Source organism: Phocoena sinus, chromosome 16, assembly GCF_008692025.1.
Source record: "Phocoena sinus isolate mPhoSin1 chromosome 16, mPhoSin1.pri, whole genome shotgun sequence".
Lineage (NCBI taxonomy): Eukaryota > Metazoa > Chordata > Mammalia > Artiodactyla > Phocoenidae > Phocoena > Phocoena sinus.
This window is the reverse complement of record NC_045778.1, coordinates 77,003,843-77,023,733: the sequence shown is the minus strand read 5'-3', so window position 1 is coordinate 77,023,733 and position 19,891 is coordinate 77,003,843. Positions and strand designations below refer to the sequence as shown.

Here is a 19,891-nt window from a genome sequence, read left to right as displayed (position 1 = left end):
TTAACAAATCATGTGTATAGTTTAAAAAGTCAAATAGCACTACTTATAATTAAAAATACTAGCCCGTGTCCCCATACACCTTGGTCCTGTTTCCTGGTGTCCCAAGGTAACTACTGCAAACCCTTCAGCTGTTTCTTCTGTTTTATTTTTCTTAAACCCTGTGTTTCTGAACAAAATGCTTTAGTGCTCTTTCTTGATTCTTTTAAATTATTTATCTGTTGACTTTCTACTATGAAAAGGAAGAATTTAAATCTCTTTCTGACCTACCTCTAACACACACACACACACCACACTTATTCTCTTTGTCTGTGTCTCTTTCTGTGTGTGTGTGTGTGTGTGTGTGTGTCTCCTCCCATCCTCCCAAAGGAGTTATATTATCAATTTTAGCTAAATCGGTGTTTAATTTTTGCATCGAGATCATCGTTGAGCTATGATTTATAGCTGGGTCACATGGTATGCTATAATTACCTTTCCTTTCCTGTGGAACTTTTTTGCTTTTACTGGAGCTAATAATCACTTCTTTTTAATGGTTTCCTTGGTTTTCAAGGTACTTCTCACTAATTCATTCTGAAGCTGTCTGATAGACCCGAAAATCTCCTCTGAATGTGTCCATAATACGAACAATTCACTCTTTCATTTTCTTCCTGGAGAGATCCCTCCCAGAGCCATCTGGCCTCTGTTGGCATCTGAATTTGTAGGTTTTTCAAGCCTATTACATTGCTCTTGTCATGCCTATTGGAATTCTCTTCCTATCTCTCCTGAGTTGTATTCTGTATTTCTTAGATCCCAGGTTTCTCTGTTTTTCTGTTTATTTTCGTGGTACATGCCTTCTGGAAATGGAGCTCGGGAGGTAGAATTCTGGATTCCTTGTACGCCTGAAAATGCATTTTTTGTTGACCTCACCCTTGATGGGTAGTTTGGAAATAATTTTCCCTAAGAATTTTTAACAGCTTTATTGAGCTATAATTCCCATGACTTACAATTCACTCATTGAAAGTGTATAATTCATTATGTTTACTATAGTCACAGAGTTGTGGTATCATCACAGCAATCAATTTATAACGTTTCATCATCCCTGAAACAGATGTTTATCCCTTATAATTTGGAAACATTTTTCCGTTGCCTCTTTATCTTCAGTTTTACAGTATAAAGATCTGAGTACGTTCGTACTTACAAACTTTTGAATTATTTCACCTCAATAAAGTTTTAGGGTTACTTCTACAGCCCTCGTGCTAAAAACTGCCCAATGTTGCACCTTGTATGTAGCTGACACTTGATGTGACCTTGAAATAAGGGATCATATTTTTCAGTTCTGGGAAATTCTTATTCTTCTTTTTATTCTTATTCTTATTCTCCCTTCATTGTCTCCTGCCAATTTTTTTGAAGTTATTATTATTTGCATGTTGAATCTCTTGTATTAATTTTTAATACAATGCTAACCACTCTTCACCCTGTTACTTCCTTTTCATCCTTCACATTTCGGCTCAGGCACCACCCTCCAGGAACACTTTCCCCATCCAGCCCTAGACTAAGTCAGCACCCCCCTCCATTTATAAATTCTCTGTATTTCTCCTCTGAACGATATCGCAGTTGCAGTTTAATAAGTAATTGTACAATTAATTATGCAATTTCTGTCTTCCTCAGTAGACCGTAAGTTCCCTGAGGAGAGGGCCGGGTTTGCTTTGAGATTCACTCCAGCCCAATGCCTGGCACCCTCCCTCTTCCTGGTCTGACACGTGCGTGTTGCTCGAGTGAACACGGGTTGCAGCTATGCTGGGATGAACACGGCGTGAGCTGAGGTTGGCACCATCTATAAAGACAAGTTTTAATAAGCAAAGTCCCAGTGTAACCTTATTCAGGGGTTTTCCAGAACACTAGGGAGAAAACCAGTTTCTGTTCACTGTTCAGCTATTTATTGCATGTGTCCGTCAGACAGCTAAGCCACCTTCTGTGAACTCACTCAGCCACCAGCTTGGCTGGTCATGTATCTGTTTCTGAGTCCTACTTGTTATTTAGGTGAATAAACAGGAGAATGTTGAGGAAGTGTGTATTAGCCAGCATCCATCCCGGTATTTAAAATGTCATGAACCCCTGAAAACCCCCTTTCTCAGTTTCCTTGATAAGAAATTGCCAATAGCATTTATCTCAAAATTGTTTGAACAAATCTCATGGAGAATTACCATCTTGTTTTTGACTTGTTACGACTGGTGTTTCTCAGCCTCAGCACTTGCGGCATTTTGACTTGGATAACTTAGCTCTGGGAGTTGTCCTGTGCCTTTTAGGCTGTTAGTGGCATCCTGGCCTCTATGCATTAGGTGCCCCCCATGGTAGCACCCCACTTAACCCCCATCCCCCAGTCATAATAATCAAGAATGTCTCAGACCTTGCCAAATGTCCCCGGGGGGCAAAATCACCCCCAGTTGAGAACTGTTGCTGTGCGTGCAGACTTGGGGGTCTCTTCCCAGTCAAATAGAGTTGGTAGCACTGCTCAGGGCCTGTTGGTGTTCCACAGTGCAGTGAGAGTCTACCCACGTGGTTGATGGAGTGCTCAGGAGAGCATATCGGGTCTTGGGCTGGAATTGGAAGTGTTTCTAGAAGTCTCCAGTGGCCAATATGATGACTTGCTTGTTCTTGCCAGCTGGGCTCATCATGGGTAAAAAACAGATGTGCCTCTTTCTGGCACATGGCTTCTAACATCGCGTAGAAGGAACCAAATGTTTTGAGAAACACCATAGGTGAAGTTTGTGAACCCTGATGTTAAACATTGATTTGTCAGATGGGAAGGAATTTGCTCAGTGTTGATTTGAATTCTAGTTCCACTTTGGGAGAGAGACTGGTGTGTTGAGATGGGCAGGGTGACTTAGATTTCTGTGGCTGTGGTTTTTGGCTAAGCCCTAAGCTTCCCATTCATTGAATGGAATTAACCAACCATTGTTTTATCCTGTTGGGACTGAGGTGGTAGGACATGTCTGGACCCACAAGCCTAGGGAAGGAGAGGAAGGGGGTGGAGTGAGTTTAAGAGTGGAACTAGAGTCTGAGTGGGGTCCTTGTGGTGGGCAGGTGTCCCCGCCACATGAGGTCCACATTCTGATCCCAGAACCTATGAATCTCTTAGCTTACATGGTGAAAGAGACTTTGCAGATGTGATTAAGTCAAGGACTTTGAAATGGAGAGAGGGCTCTGGACTATTTAGGTGGACCTAATCTAATCATATGGGTTGAAAAGGGAGAACCTTTTCCAGCTGTGGTCAGAGGAGCCATGACTACTGAAGACTAGGTAGAGAGATGCGACACCAGTGGCTTCAACGTTGGAGAAAGGGAACCATCATCCAAGGAATGGAGGAGGCTCTAGAAGCTGAAACAGGCGAGGAAACAGATCCTTCCCTAGAGCCTCCAGAAGGGAACCAGCCCTACTGACACCTTGACCTTAGACCCATGAGACTTCTGTTGTACAGGACTGTACAGTAGTAAATTTGTGTTCTTTTAAGCCAGTAAATGTGTGGGAATTTATTACAGCAGCCATAGGAAACCCATATAGCTCTCAAAGTCTAGAGGTAGAAACAGGAGTCCGGTGAGCATGAAGCCCAAAGCAGGGGTGCTTGGGAGCAGACATTCCAGAGTGAGCACTGATCCCTTGTTTCAGATGGTAACCCTGGTCCTACTAGACGTGTGTGTGTGCGTGCGCGCATGTGGGTACACATGCTTGTACTGGCCAGAATACAGAGCTTTGCAGGCTGGAGAGACACGGCCTTCTCTGGGCAGAAACCAAAATTCCAGACTACTTAGAAGGCTTTATATCCTATCGCTTACAGTCCACCATCCATACATATCTATTCCACTTTCGTGCTTACATATTCCTTGTGTGGTCCTACTATTTCTATCAGGAGGTTTGAAAGAGGATGGTATTATATTTCTAGTACAGCTGCTGTTCTTTTTTTTTTTTTGCGGTACGCGGGCCTCTCACTGTTGTGGCCTCTTCCGTTGCGGAGCACAGGCTCCGGACGCGCAGGCTCAGCGGCCATGGCTCACGGGCCCAGCCGCTCCGCGGCATGTGGGATCTTCCCGGACCGGGGCACGACCCTGCCTCCCCTGCATTGGCAGGCGGACTCTCAACCACTGCGCCACCAGGGAAGCCCAGCTGCTGTTCTTGAGTACCAGAGTCGATGCATATATTATATACATTCGCTCATTTAATCTTCCCCAATGGCAGTTGTCAGATGACACTGATAATGCTGATCCGCCCTCTGACTGCATTCAGTGTTGCTTGGGAGCACAGGGGAGGTATTGGGAGGGATTTGGGAGACCAGGCTTCTCTGCTTCTTTTGGCTCTTCTCAAATATCCCCATTGTCATGGTGGTGATCTCTGTTTTCTAATCCACAAGCTCTCCTCAAGCTGCGGTGGGACATTCGGCGCACGCTGGCTGGCTGGGTACTTGGTTATCTGGCCCTCAGCGGACTCAGATTGGTTGGTGGGGCCGGTAGGACTTTCTAACAACACCTGCCCTTGACTCGCTGTTCCTTACCTGTTTCCAAGTGAATCAGTCTGGACTGAACATTGTCTCTTCTTAATGTAATGAATACCTTATTGAAGCTGCAAGGTGTAGCCAACCCACTCCAATATCTTATCTTTGCTATGTTGTCCTAGCTCCACTGGACCTGTAGACTGGGTCACAAAAACACAACTGGTAACACTTTAACTGGTTTGTTCCTGAAGAACAGTAATCGCCAACTTCCCAGCCCAGGCTCATACTCTCTGCCTCGCTCAGACTTAGCAAAAACTTAGCAGTTTTTGAATAGGACTCCCTTGTGTGGAAATTACCCCAGTCTGCTTTGAGGCACGCTGGGTGTGTCAGGGAGCCGAATAGCAGGAGTGGAGGTGGAGCTGGGCTCCTCCCCCGGAACCTGGGGTTGTAGCACTGCCGAGACTGTCTGAGGTCCCCTCGGAGCTCCTTTGTGCTTCAGGCTCACTCTGCTCTGAGTCTGGCCTCTAGACTGGCCTCTGCTTCTCCAGCCACATTATGGAGAATGGGACTGCCATCAGCACTCAAGGTTTACAACTTACAATCGCGAGTGTCACTGGGTCCCAAATACAAAATCCCAGGGAAGAAGGTATTGACTTATCTTGGGTCAAGTATCAAGTGTAGGCAAAACAACTGTGGTCACATCATTAAGGTACTGTGATTGGCCTGGCGCCCACCTTTAGGCCATTCAGCCGTGGCCGAGGTGCAGGGTCATGCTGCCTAAAATATCTGCTCCAAAGGTAATCATGTAGAAAGATATAGATGGAAAGATAACTCCTGAAAACATTAGGCTGAACATACAAAACAATGTGTCCAGACAGATATAATTACCATTTTTGGCACACACCTTCAAATAGTTGAGACTCTCATCTCTACTTGTTGAAAACAACTGCTGTTACATAATATTCATTAGAAAAGTTGATTAAGATCTAGATTGCATGTTTAGTTTATGTTTTTAATGTTCGATTTTTTTTAAGTTCTGAAAATTGTTTTTGTGACCACACATCAGCTCGTGTTTGTGTTTTGTAGAAATTGAGATTATTTGCAAGGGATTGAGAAGTGCTGATTATAGGTTTAAGTTGTAAGCATTTTTTGACTGAGAACAGTTACTAGTCCCCATGTGCAGCTCCGGAGAACTTGTTTCAGTACCCCAAAAAGGTTGGTGATTGTTCTGGGGATCCTGAAATCCTGCCCCCAGAGCCGAGGGAAAAGAGGAGTGTGATGAAAACCAAAGGATGGGAGACTGGAGCATCCAGGATGGAGAAACAGGAATGAAAAGCAATCTGACCCTTTCCTCCTGCCAGCCCAGCTCGCCTCCTGCCAGCCCAGCTCACAGCCACGTCCTTAATGAGAAACTTAACTTGTTTGTCTGAGATAAAGTAAGACCATGTGTGTGGAAGCATCTCGTAAACTGAAGGCCATAGGAATTATTATTAGGACATGTCAGGATAGTTGCTCTTTCAAAGAAAGAATTATCGTGTATTTATAAGAAGTTACCAGGGCAAAGATTTTATGTTTTTTTCCTTAAAATATGTCTTTAAGGATGAATGTAGCATCTTCACATACGTCCTGTCCCAAGAGATGATTGGGACATTTTCCTGTGCAGAAGCCTATTCCACAACATTCAAATAAATATTTTATCTTTTTCATCGCGTAATGTTTGATGGTTATAAAACCATTGATGTAACATGCACTTAAGGTATTAAGCATTATAATAAAACCGACACTCAGCAACCCACCACACACCTGAAGAGCTGGAACGTTGCCAATACTTTTGAGACTATTTATGTGCTGTTTCCTGATCCCACCTATTTGCTTCCTCCCAAAACTGAAACGATTCTCCTTATTAGGGGTTTATTATTCCCTTCCCTTTTAAAAACAATCTTATCATGTATGTATAACATATGCAAGAAATTTTCTTTCTTTTTGAGCTTTATAAAAAAGATTTTTAGCTTTATGTAGCTTTTTTTTTCTTTTTTTTTTGTGGTACGCGGGGCTCTCACTGTTGTGGCCTCTCCCGTTGTGGAGCACAGGCTCTGGACACGCAGGTTCGGCGGCCATGGCTCATGGGCCCAGCTGCTCCGCGGCATGTGGGATCTTCCCGGACCGGGACACGAACCCGCGTCCCCTGCATCGGCAGGCGGACTCTCAACCACCGCACCACCAGGGAAGCCCTATGTAGCTTTTTTTAAACTTGTTTTCAACTCAGCATTATGCTTCAAAGCATTGTTTGTGTGCCCGTAATTGAAGTTCATTAATTTGCACTGCCATCTAACCTTGGGAATATGCCTTATGGAGATTGAATTGACCCCTTGTCAATTTTTCGTTACTTTATTTTATTATACTTTTTTTGGTCTTAAAAATAATGCTATTAACATTCTTGTATATGTCTCTTGGAGCACATGTACAAGGGGATCTCCGTTGTATGTACTTGGAGCAGAATGGCTGAGTTGGAAGGTACATAAATGTTGAGTTTAATGGAATAATGACAGGTCATTTTCCAGAGTGGTTGTCCAAGTAGCCTCTCCTCCAGTAGCTTTAGAGTTCCTGTTGCTCCACATCCTCACCAACATTGGGTATTGCCATTCTCCTAAATTTTCAATTTAAAGAGTGTGTTTTCAATATAAAGCAGTATCTTTCACTGTAGTCCTAACTTGCATTTCCCTAATCACTAATAAGGTTGAACCTCCTTTCCATGTTTACTTGCCGTTTTTGTTACCTTTACTGTAAAATACCTGTCATGTTTCTCCATGTTTATATTGTGTTTTTCTCCTTTGTCTAATTGATTTATAGAATTTAAAAAATATATTCTGAATATTAATCCTTTTGTTAGTGAAATGTGCTCAGAATATATTCTCCCAGCTTAAGGTTTCTCCTACTGGTTTCTTTATGGTGTCTTTTGAAAAGCAAAAGTTTTTATTTTTAGTATAGTTCAATTTATTGGTCTTTTTTGATTAGAATGATTGTGTCATATATAAAATCTTTTCATACCCCATGGTTACAAACTAATTCTCCCATATGTTCATTAATTTTTTTTAAGTTTCAAGTTTTACTTCTCACATTTAAGTAGCTAATCCATTTGGTTACGATTTTTGTAAAAGATGTGAAATATAGGGTCCAATTTCAACTTCTTTTTATATTAATATCCAGTTGCCTTTGGACATAACTTGTAATAGTTTATTTAGTTCCCATTGATATGTAAGACATCTCTATCAAGTTTATATATGTACATGAGCCTATTTCTGGGCTCTCAGTTTTGTTCCATTTACAATTTGTCTATTCATCCATCAATATCACAGTGTCTTAATTACTGAGGCTATAAATAAGTCCTAATATCTTGCTAGGGCAACTCCCCCCTGCCCCCTGTTCCTTCTTCTTATAAAGTGTCTTATTATTTTCTTCCCTATAAATTTTAGTATCAGTTTGTCAAGTTTCTTTAATATGCTGTTGGGATTTTTATTGAGAATTGACATTTTTCTATCTACGAACATAGTATATAGATCTCCACTTATTTATATCTTTTGAAATGTCTTTCAATAAAGTTTTCTCCATAAATGTCCTGCACCTCTTTTGCTCATTTTATTTCTAAGTATCTTATTTTTGGCTGCTTATGGATAGAACTGTGATTAATTTTTGTATAGTAGCCTATGTCCAGTCATCTTGCTGAACTCTCTTATCAGGTCTAATAATTTTTCTAGTTTCTTTTCAGTTTTCTTTGTAGTCAGTTAAATTCTTCGGGATCTAAATTTGTTGCTTTTTGTTTCTGCTGCTTCTTTCCCATAGAGAATGTTTTCTTGTGTGTTTACTGATTTTTTAAAAATTGTGAGCACCCACGTGATTGAACTTAGTGAAACCTGAGAACCTAAATTGAAGGCTCTTTTCTTTAGAGGGGATTCATGTGTGCTTCTTTTGGGAGCTGGATGGATACTGCTGTTCTGAAGTCATTTTAGCCCCCTTTGAGGGTCCAACAAAAAGTCCCTGAATCAGTTTCCCTACCTTTTGTTGTCCCCAGGCTTAGTGTTTTGATCCCAGCACTGTTATGTGCATTTTTCCCTAAGGCGACTCTGCCCTTTTTCTTTGCTCACTGTTCATGTTTTTTTTTCAGTTCACAGATCTTTTTTTTTTTCCTTGGAGATGTCCTTTACTTGTTTGCAAGCCCACTGGTGTTTTAAAACATTCGTTTGTTTTAATGTAACCAGGATCTCGTTGTACTGAAGCAGAAGGCTCTGTTTAGTCTACCGTTTCGTCGATGGGGGACATTCTTGGTTTTTATTTTAACCAAATTAACATTAGGTAGTAAAATATCTGAATGTGTTCCAGTTTCTTGCCTTGTAGCCCACCTCCTCTCTTTTCCTGATCCGAAGGAAGGCTGGATTGGTGGGAAGCGTAATCTCATACCAGGATAGAATTTTGGGGGAGGGGGGATTGTTTTTTATTTTTGTTTCTGTTTTACGTGAGGGAGGTGGCTGGAGCCCAGAGGAGAGTCAGCAGAGCCTCTCGGCCTTTCTGCAGTCAGGAAGTCTTTGACACAAGCATGTCTTTACTTGGGCTGCATTGCAGTTGAGTTGAAATCTCCAGTCACAGAGAATTAAATGTCAAGGTGGTTTTGTGATGTGGAAAATCTCTCTGAGGGAACTGGAAACAAGCCACAAAGGGCTGTGAATGTCAAGCCTTCTCCAAGGATTAGGAGACAGGAAGCATGGGCATTATAGCTCCAGTTTTTGAAGCTGGTTCTCTAATAACAATGGATGTGTCAGTCACAAAAGAATAAAATATGCAGCTTTTATGTTAGATAAGGAGTGCGTTGCATTCATTAACCTGCCCCCAACCTCCTTCATTCCCCTTGGCCGCACACCCTTTCTCTGCCCTCTCACAACTTCACAGCACTTAATCATATTCTCTTGAAATTTCTAGTTTACTTCCCCATTTCCCTCATTAACCTGTAAAAATCTTGAGTAAATAGATCATGTATAATTTATCTTTGTAGTCTCAGAGGCTGGCATGGTATTTGCAATGTAATGGCTGCAGGGTTAGGAGCAGGACTTCACACATTCCATGTTGCCTTCATCTTTTCACGCAGGTAGAACTTTCAGACAATTCAGTCCTACCCCAGCATTACTGATTGGCAAATATCTCTTCTATCACCCTGGATTATCAACCTTCTTAAATTTAAATAAAAAGTAATTAATTCTTTATTTCTTTGTAGCTATGACAGATTTTTATTATTACTGGGGCACAAAGGGTTAAGCCCGAATATCAGTCGCTCTCTGGAAGTGTCTGAAAGGAGCATGAGAATTATGTTTATAGTTCAACTGGTAATTCTAGATGTTGGTATAGAATTTGACAGTATATTAATTATGATATATTATTCTTATTAAGAGCTCAGATTTATGGAGCAATTATTATGTTCCAGGTGCTATGCTCAGACTCTACATGCATTACCTCATTCACTCCCTAATCACTGTGCAAAGACATAGAGTTGTTACCTTACAGTTGTCTTACAGCTGGAGCCCAGAGGTCACATGACTCTCATGCTGGTAAGTGGAAGAACTAGGAGTTTAGTTTGGGCTTCTTGACCTCAAAGCCTGAGGTTGTAACCAATATACTATAACATCTCTCAACTTATAAATTAATATATAACCTCCTTGTAGGTATCATTATTTCCAAAAAGTTTACACAGCTTGTCAAGTACATGTAGTTAGTAAACAACAATGCTGGATTTGAGCTAAAGTGGTTAGCACTCATTTCTCTACTCATACTCTTATTGTACATTTATTTACTAAATGTCACAACAGTAGTTTCAAAATGTCTGTCTGTGTGTAAATAAAACAGTGCCTCAGGAGCTAATCAAATCTAACTTTTAAAGTACTGAAAGAAAATAATTGTCAGCCTAGAATTCCCAGAAAAAATATGATTCAAAAATGAAGGTGAAATGAAGCCTATTCAGACGGTAAAAACTGAAGAAAGTTATTGCTAACATATCTGCTTTGAAAGAAATAACAAAGGGAGTTCTTCAAGCAGAAAGAAAATGATCTCAGATGGAAATATGAAAATGCAAAAATAAATGAAAAATATCAGAAAGGTTAAATATGTAGGTTTTAATTATCAACCATAGAAAACAATAGTAGTAATGTCTTAGAAAATTTATTTATAGAATTAAAAATAAATTCAAAAATCATGTAAAAGATAGAGGGATAAATGGACTTAAATTATTGTACCAGTTCTAGTATTATCATGGAAGTGGTAGAAATTAAAATTTGAATAAGACTAGTAGTTCAAGGGTACATAGGTAATCTTTAGGGTAATTATTAAAAGAATAGTGTGAATGTATAACTAGTAAGTTAATAAAGAGAAAATAGAATAATAAGAATATTTGATCATAAAATAAAAATTCAAAAAGTAGAAAAAAGGAACATGAAATAGGTGGGTCAAATAGAAAACAAATAGTAAGATGGTAAATATAAATCCAAATATAGTACTAATTATATTACATTTAAATGAACTATATTATCCAATAGAAGAATAATATTATCATACCGCACCTAAGAAAAAATACAAAAAAATGAACTATATGCTATTTACAAGAGACACAGTTTAAATTTAAGCAGTCAGAAGTTAAAAGTAAAAGGATGGGAGGAAATATATCATATAAATCTTAACCAAAACAAAGCAAGTTTAGCTATCCTACTATCAGACAAAACTGACTTTAAGGCAAGAGGCATTGATAGAAACAAAAAGGGATATTTCATAATCATAAAAGAGTCAGTCTACCAACAATATATCACAGTCAAATTTGTATGTACTCAACAGCATAGCTTCATAATACATATAGAAAACATTGCGAGAACTAGGAGCAACAGACAAATTCATAGGCAGATTGGCATTCTTTTTACATCTTTCTATAACTGATAGAATAAGCAGATGAAAAATCATTATGGATGCAGAAGATCTGAACAACACAGTTGATACATTTGTTCAAAATTATATGTGTGGAACATTGCGTACAACAATCACAGAATTGCAATTAGTTTAAGTGCACATGGAACGTTAGAGTTGACTATGTGCTGAGTCATAAAGGAAACCTCAACAAATGCCAAAGTATTGACATGATGTAAAGTGTGTTCTCTGTCCACAATGGAATTAAAATAGAAATCAGTAATAAATAGATAACTGGAAAATCCCCAGTACCTGGAAATGTAAAATTATACTCCTAAACAGTTCATGATCAAAGAAGAAATCACAACTGGAATTCATATTTTGAACTGAATGATAATGAAGGTATGACATATCAAAATTACAGCATGTGGCTAAAGCAGTGCTGAAAGGGACTTTATAACCTTAAATGCACATATTAGAAATGCAGAAAGACTGAATATCAGTGATCTCAATAAATTGTACAAAAAGAACAGCAAATCAGACCTAAAGAATTACCAAGAAAAAGATAATGAAGGTAAGAGTAGATACTAATAAAATATTACTCTGAGCCTTAGGAACTTGCTGATATTCAATCATTTTGATCTATAAAAATGGTAGTTTCATATGGTTCTTAATAGGAAACAAATAATAGAGAGAGTAAACAAGGCCAAAAGTTGATTCTTTGAAAAGATTAATAAAATGAATAAACTCATGGCAGACCAGGGAAAGAGGAAAAAAATCAACTACCAATGCCAAAATTGGAAAAGGGAGCATTGTTAAAAATCTTATAGACGTGAAAAAGACAATAAAATGATACTAAGAACGTTTGTGCCAATAATATTGAAAACAGCTGAAACGCAATAATTCTTCAAAAGACACAAGTTACTAAAACTGACAGAAGAAGAAATAGAATATCAGAGTGGTCCAATATCTACTAAAAAGGTCAATTCATTATTAAATATTGTCCCACAAAGAAAACTGCCAATTTCAGAATGTTTGAGTTCTTCCAAACATTTGAGAAAGGTATAGCGCTTAAAAAAATCCAGAAAATGGAAAAAGGGAAGCATTTCCCACCTATGACTTTGACATAAATTTGATATCAAAATCTGATTAGGACATTACAAAAAGCAAATTTATGAAAAAATTTCTTTCTTGAGCATAGATACAAAAAATCCTAAGCAACGTATTGCCAAATTGAATCCAGCAATATGTGGATCCAGCAATCCATCACCACCAAGTGGGATTTATTCCAGGAATGTAAGTGTGGTTTAGCCACAGTTGTAAACAATTGCTATAATTCACCACATAAACAGAACTAAAGAGAGAAATAATATGATCACTCTGATAGATGCATAAAAGGCATTTGAGAAAATTCTATAGCCATTTGTGTTTAAAAGAAAAAAGATCCCTTTAAGCTAGCAATAAAGAAGAACTTCCTTAATCTGAAGAAACATATCTACCAAAAGCCCATGGTGGAGTATAGCCAAGCTCCTTGCAGTGAGGGGCACTGGGGCTCACACTGCAGACTCTGCTTGGAGCTCCTGCTATGACTCCAAAGCTTGTATGTACTGACTCATTTCGAGAACTAAAAGTTTTTTATAATGTGAAAAAAAGAAATAGTCCAAACAGCAAGAATTACATATTCTCCTGTTATAACATTAGAAAGTATTTTGATAGAAGCTGAAAGACTCTATTCAGTATTTTCTGAACATAACATGATATGGAGATGCAGCAACCATCTTACAACCCAAAGATAAGAAGTATGAAAAATGAATATATCTTAATGTATTCTTAGACCTCCAAGACAAGTATGAACCGGTAAGGATGTCTTCTTAGAACTTGGAGACAATGAGTATGAAAAATGAATGTCTACTGATGTTGACTCTGGTACCGTCAACCAGCTGCATAAGCGCTAGCAGCTGCAAACATCCAGATTCTCTTGTTATGTGAGAAAGAATGAACTCATACTTGGTTACAATAAAAACAAACTAACACATAAACAAAGGAAAAAAACCCCTACTGGAAACGTAGTGAAATACTCAATGGTGAAATACTTAAACCTTTCCTTCAATCTCAGGAATGAGACAAAGATGTCTATTATTAGCATTTCTTTCAGCAGTGAACTGGAGATCCTAGTCAGTATAATAAATAAAGCAAGAAGAAAAAATAAAGCCCTAACAATTGGAAATAAAGAGAACTATCATTGTTCTCAGATGACATATCACGTCCTTAACAACATCCAAAGGAATCCCAAACTCTTAGAATTATTAATGAATTAGCAAAGTGGTTGGATACACAGTCAACATACAAAAAGCATTTATATTTCTACCAGCAACAAAAAAGGAGAAAATAAAACTTAAAGTATTATTTATAAAATAATCAACATCAACTATCTAGGAATAAATCTAACAAAAGATAAGTACAATAACACCTAAATAAATAGAGGGATATACCATGTTTATGGATTGGAAGATTTAATATTGGAAATGTTAATTCCTTTAAAACTGACCTATAGATTCAGTGCCATCTCAATTAAAATCCAAAAGGCTTTGTTTTGGAAATTGACAAGCAGAATCTAAAATTTATATAGGAATGCAAAGGGCCAAGAACAGTCAAGGAAATTGTGAAAAGCAAAAACAAAATGGGAAAATGTACACTACCAGATACAAAGACCTATTATAAAGCTACAGAAATCAAGACAGAGTGGGTTTAGCATAAGATAAGGAACAATGGAACAGAATATAGCATCCCCAAACATACCCACACATGTACAGTCACGTGATTTACAGCAATGGTGCCGTTGATGTGCAATAGGAAAGCAATCATATAAATGGTTAGGGGTCAATTGAAAGCCCATATGGAAAACAATGGATCTTGACCCTTATCTCACACCGGTACCAGTCCGTGGCCTGTTAGGAACCGGGCGGCACAGCAGGAGGTGAGCAGCAGGCGAGCAAGCGGAGCTCCATCTGTATTTACAGCCGCTCCCCATGGTTCACATTACCGCCTGAGCTCCGCCTCCTGTCAGATCAGCGGAGGCGTTCGATTCTCATAGGAGCGCGAACCCTGCTGTGAACTGCGCATGCGAGGGATCTTGGTTGCGCGCTCCTTATGAGAATCTAACGCCTGATGATCTGAGGTGGAGCTGAGGCGGTGACGCTAGCGCTGGGGAGCGGCTGCAAATACAGATCATCATTAGCCGAGAGGTCTGACCGCACAGAGACCGTAATAAATCAATTGTCTGCAGACTCATATCAAAACCCTATCAGTGAGCGGCTAGTGAAAACAAGCTCAGGGCTCCCACTGGTTATGCATTATGGTGAGTTGTATAATTATTTCATTATATATTACAAGGTAATAATAATAGAAGTAAAGTACACAATAAATGTAATGCGCTTGAATCATCCCGAACCCATCCCCCTCCCCGGTCCGTGGAAAAATTGTCTCCCACGAAACCAGTCCCTGGTGCCAAAAAGGTTGGGGACCGCTGGTTTAGAGGCAGACAGAGAACAGGAGAAGAGGAGTCCAGACAAATGGAACAGTATGTGCAAAGGCCCTGAAGCAAGAGAGAGTATAATCAGTATCAGGAATTGAAAGAAAGAGCATGGAAAACAGGAGGTAAGCAAGGGTCTTATAGAACATGATGAGGAATTTGGTCTTAATACTAACATAGCTGGTACTTTAAGCAGGAGGTGACATATTAGTATTTCATTAGAAGAGTAAACCTCTGACTGCATGATAGATTGGAGGGCAGTTTAAATTTCAGAAGACCAGTGGGAGGCAACTGCAACAGTCCTGGCCAGAGAGAATGGGCTGGGTGGTGGGAGTGAAGATGGAGGGAGTGGAGAGATTCTAGAAGGATGTGGAAGGTACAATTGACAGAACTTGGTGATGGTTTCACTGTAGGGGAGAGAGGGAAAGGGGGGCCAAGGAGGACTCTGGGATTTTGTTGCCCTGGGTGGATGGCAGTACTTTTTCTGAGGCAGGGGCTCCCAGGTTGGGGTACAGAGTGGACGAAATAAATCAGTTGGTTTGGGCGGGTTCAATTAGAGACATCGCTGAGACGGTAAGTGGAGAGGTCAGCTAGGCAGAAGGATGTGATGTAGGTCTGCAGTTCAGAAGAGAGGGCTGAGCCACATCATTAATTACCCTTCAAACATAAGTGTTGGATTTGTCCATATTTGGTTTTTTTGAAGTTTGAGAAATTATTACTTAGTTTGCATTTCCTTTTTTCTCTCTCCCCTTTTCTTTGGAGGACTTGTTTGAATTTTTCCTTCCACCCCTCTCTTGTTGTTTGTGTGCTTCTTTTGACTGAGAGGCTTCCTAAATTCATCACTTCCACCCACGCGTGGCTGAGGGATACACCCCTCACCTCTGCCACCCCTCACCTCTGCTGACTGCCTCGCTGGGTCACTGTGGGGCGTGATCAGCAGAAAAACAGATGGCAAAGGAACTGCAGATGCAAGTCATTTGGAAATGATGTGAATGTTGGAAACAGTTTGCTGTTTGGGGTGAGGATCATTTTCCGGTGCAAAGGGCCTGAGCTGTTGCTGAGGGGCCTTTCGAAAGGCGAGCTTAGCGCATCTTAATCTACAGGCGTGGGCTCGAGTCCGTAACCCCCTGCGGAGGAGCACGTTGTTTGATAGATCCTGGCTCCCAGCAGGTAGTCACAGAAAGCTGGTGGACGGGTGAGAGAAGGGAGAAAGTTCAGCAGAGGGTTGGCTTCCAAGCACATATAAAAGCACCTAAGAATCATTTTTGAACGAGTCAGGCAATTCAGAGTGAATGGAGCCAGCAGCTCTTTCTAAACAAACTTTACTAGACAGTATTGATTTGGACTAGAAACTGAGAACCTTCTTGGGATCTGTCTGGATCCTGAGCCCAAGGAGATTTCACAGTAGGGAAACAAGGGTTCCAAATGCTTCAGCTGGTGGAATGTTCTAAAAGATTAGCACATTGGTGCTTAGTTCCAATATTTAAGAAATTTGAAAGGAAGACGCTCAGGAAGACTTGTCTATGTTGCTTAACAATTACTGTTATAAAAAACTGAGGCGGAGGCTTCCCTGGTGGCGCAGTGGTTGAGAGTCCGCCTGCCGATGCGGGGGACGCGGGTTCGTGCCCCGGTCCGGGAAGATGCCACATGCCGCGGAGCGGCTGGGCCCGTGAGCCGTGGCCGCTGAGCCTGCGCGTCCGGAGCCTGTGCTCCGCAACGGGAGAGGCCACAACAGTGAGAGGCCCGCATACCGCAAAAAAAAAACTGAGGCAGAGCTGAAAAATGTGTTTTCCGCAGGAAAGTCATTTTTTTTTTTGCTTATCAAATTGACCTCCACTCTGGGAAGTCAAATTTTGGCTCTTTTACCCTCAGTAATTTCTGTGCAGTAGGATGTGATGAAAGGGGTCTGGCCTGGGGCCCAGATATCACTGGATTATTGCTGGCTGTGGAGCGGGGTGGGAGAATTGTCTGCACGGCTGTGACAGCCCAGGAGAAACCTCGTGTGTCTTAGAGACTCAGGCTGCTGTTTCTGTGGTTGGTGGGATCTATTTTGTTACGTTCCCAAACAGTTTTCCAAACGAAATTTCTAGGCCAACTTGCCACTTTTACTGAGATTTCTTTCCCACGTGGAACTCTACTACTGTGTGTGACGTAAATGTTCAGCACAAACAAATATATAAGTTATTTGTGTACATTTATGTGTGTGACCAACATTTAGTTCTTGTTGGGGGCCAGGTATTGTCCTAAGTGTTTAAAGGGTATGAAACCATTTAATGTTACATTAATATTTTAAGCTTGGTGCTTTTATAATTCCCACTTCATGGATGAATAAACTGTAGCCTAGATGGGTCAGTTACCTGGCCAAGGCCACAAGGAGGGTGAGCAGTGGGGGCCAGGGTGTGACCCAGTGCTGTCCACCTCTGGGACCTGCTTCCTCTATTGCTGCATGGAAGAGGGAAACATTTTTAAGTGTGTAGTCCCAATGGTGTTTTGTTTTTTCTTAGGAGCGACTGGGTAACCTCCTATAAGGTCATGGTGAGCAATGACAGCCATACGTGGGTCACTGTTAAGAATGGATCTGGAGACATGGTGAGTCTCTTTTCCCTCCGACCACGCCCTCGGTGTCTGGCTGTGCAGGGCTTGGCAGAGGCAGTGGACACCCGACCAGTGTTTGCACCTGGATGTTGCCTGGTTCTGTGTCAACCCAGACCAGCCATCCAGTCTGATGGATAATGACCCCCTTTCCGTACCCTGAAGCTCGGAACCAAGTGGCCCACGTTTAGGGCTCAAATTCAGAGCTGCTGGAATTCGGTCTCTTCCACAAGTCACAACTCAGCCCTGGAAGGTCAGCGGCCCATGGGGAATGTTGGGGCCTGCACAGCTAGTCATTTATAGTAGTTCCTGAACTTTCTTTAACGACCCTGGTCTTTTAGCTCCACGCTTCCCTCCGGGTTAGCCAGTTCCGATCCTATCACCCTCTTCCTCGGGTTCTCAAGTGCAAATTCCAAACATGGTATCCAGTGCCTTCCAAGATCTGACTGCAGCCTCCATTTCAACCTTCTTTATCATACTTACCGCGCCCCGCCCACCACCCCCCCCCCCCCCTCCACAACCCTGCACACACTCCTCTGTGTTCCAGTAACAGGGAGATGGTTGCTCTTCTCCTGAATCCCATCTCTGGGCTTCTCCAGCCATTGCTTCCTTTTCTTTACAATCCCTCCCATCCCTACACATCTAAAGAGTTTTCCTTCAAGGCCAATTCAAATGGCACCTCATCCCCGAAGCTTTGCCTGGTCCTTTCCTTCTTCTGACATCCCAGAGCTTTGTGGATGTCTCTTTGCCATGGCACTAATAGATTTCACCTATGACATCTAAATGTAACACCCCTCCTCCTCCCTGACCCCCCCACTAGACTGGGGCTTCCTGAGGGCAGGATCCAGGCCTGATCCATTTCTCCTTCCCCCTCAATGCCCAGCTCACGTTAGGTGTTGCTCGAGATCTTGTGGAATGAGTGAATTACTGACTCTTTCATGCCCCGATAATCAAGCTCTAAAAGATTCTCTTTTTTTCCCCTTGTGCATAAATAGATATTTGAAGGAAACAGTGAAAAGGAGATTCCTGTCCTCAACGAGCTGCCCGTCCCCATGGTGGCGCGCTACATCCGCATAAACCCACAGTCCTGGTTCGATAATGGGAGCATCTGCATGAGGATGGAGATCCTCGGCTGCCCGCTGCCAGGTGAGTCTGCCCGTGCTTCCTGCAGGTCGGGAGTGATGATGGAGCAGGGGTGCTTAGCCAGCAAGGTGAATAAAAATAAGCCACACAATCTTTCTCCCATGTATAAGAATACCACATCTATTGCAGAATATTTAGAAAACATAGGTAAACAGAAAGAAAATGAATACAAATCTCCCATAACCCCACTCAGAAACACCATGAACGTTTGGTGTATTAAAGTAACATGTCAGCTGCGGTTTTTGCCTACTGGGATTTTAAGATGATATATGTTGCAAGGTTGAAAATTCACTCAAAGCTACTACTCAGAAGCAGGCAAAGAGAAAAAATTAGATAACATTTTTTTTGGCAACACGTTTAATTGGCCTTGACTGCTCCGGCTACACTGGGTAGAAGAGGTGGTAGGAGTTAATTTTAAACTTGACCATGTCCATAGTCTCTCCGTAAAAGTAACTTCGCTTGGATGCCTGTGTCTTTGGGAAAATGCTTGCTCCTTTAGGCTGTGTTCCCCTTGCCCTGTCTTCACATCGTGGTATCTGGGTGCGACCGCAGAGTGGCAGGAAGATGGGGGCTTGAGTTCACACATGGACCCTTGCTGGTGTCTGCTCTGGACAGGCCGATCTTGTTTGGCTTTGGTGCTCTGTCGGCCTTTCAGAACTTATGAGTTCGTGTGCATACGGAGCCTTATGTGGCAGCCTCTTCATCCTGTCCAGACATCTCCAGGGAAGGAAGCTGGCGTCCAGAACATTCCTAAGGCCCTTCACTAGGGCCTCTAGGAATTTCCACTTTCCTGTCCACCCACAGTCAGGCCATAGGGAACGAGGAGCACAGCTTCGGGTTCTCTCTCCTATACTTTCTCCTCCAGGAAAGCCTCAGCTTTCTTGTCTAGTGAGAGTCAGGCCTTGCTACCTCTGGATTCCCCCTGCCAGGGGGAAGGGCACCACCAGCTCTGATGTCTCAGGTGCCGCTATATCCATCACGCTATTTCTATAGCCATCCCACCCCCCACACCGTGAACTTACAGTTACTGAGTTTTTGAAGCCTATTTCATGTCGTTTATTGCTTTTCCCTCAATCCCGTAATATCCATGATCTTGCTTTGCCAAGTATGAATTTGTAGAACATACGCTCTGTATTGGTGAGAAAGATGGGTCTACCTACCTACCTACTTACCCTCACACCAGACGGATTCTTTGTTATATATTTGTGCTTACTAGATGGCAGACTTTT

General features: G+C 41.5%; 1 protein-coding gene across 1 annotated transcript in view; it reads left to right on the top strand.

Moving 5' to 3' along the window:
* The window catches only part of CPXM2 (carboxypeptidase X, M14 family member 2), a 122,512-nt gene that overhangs the window by 67,395 nt on the left and 35,226 nt on the right, over positions 1-19,891 (top strand). Inside the window, 2 exon segments of the mRNA XM_032608892.1 lie at positions 17,432-17,516; positions 18,515-18,665. Of these exon segments, the coding sequence (XP_032464783.1) occupies positions 17,432-17,516; positions 18,515-18,665 (236 nt within the window).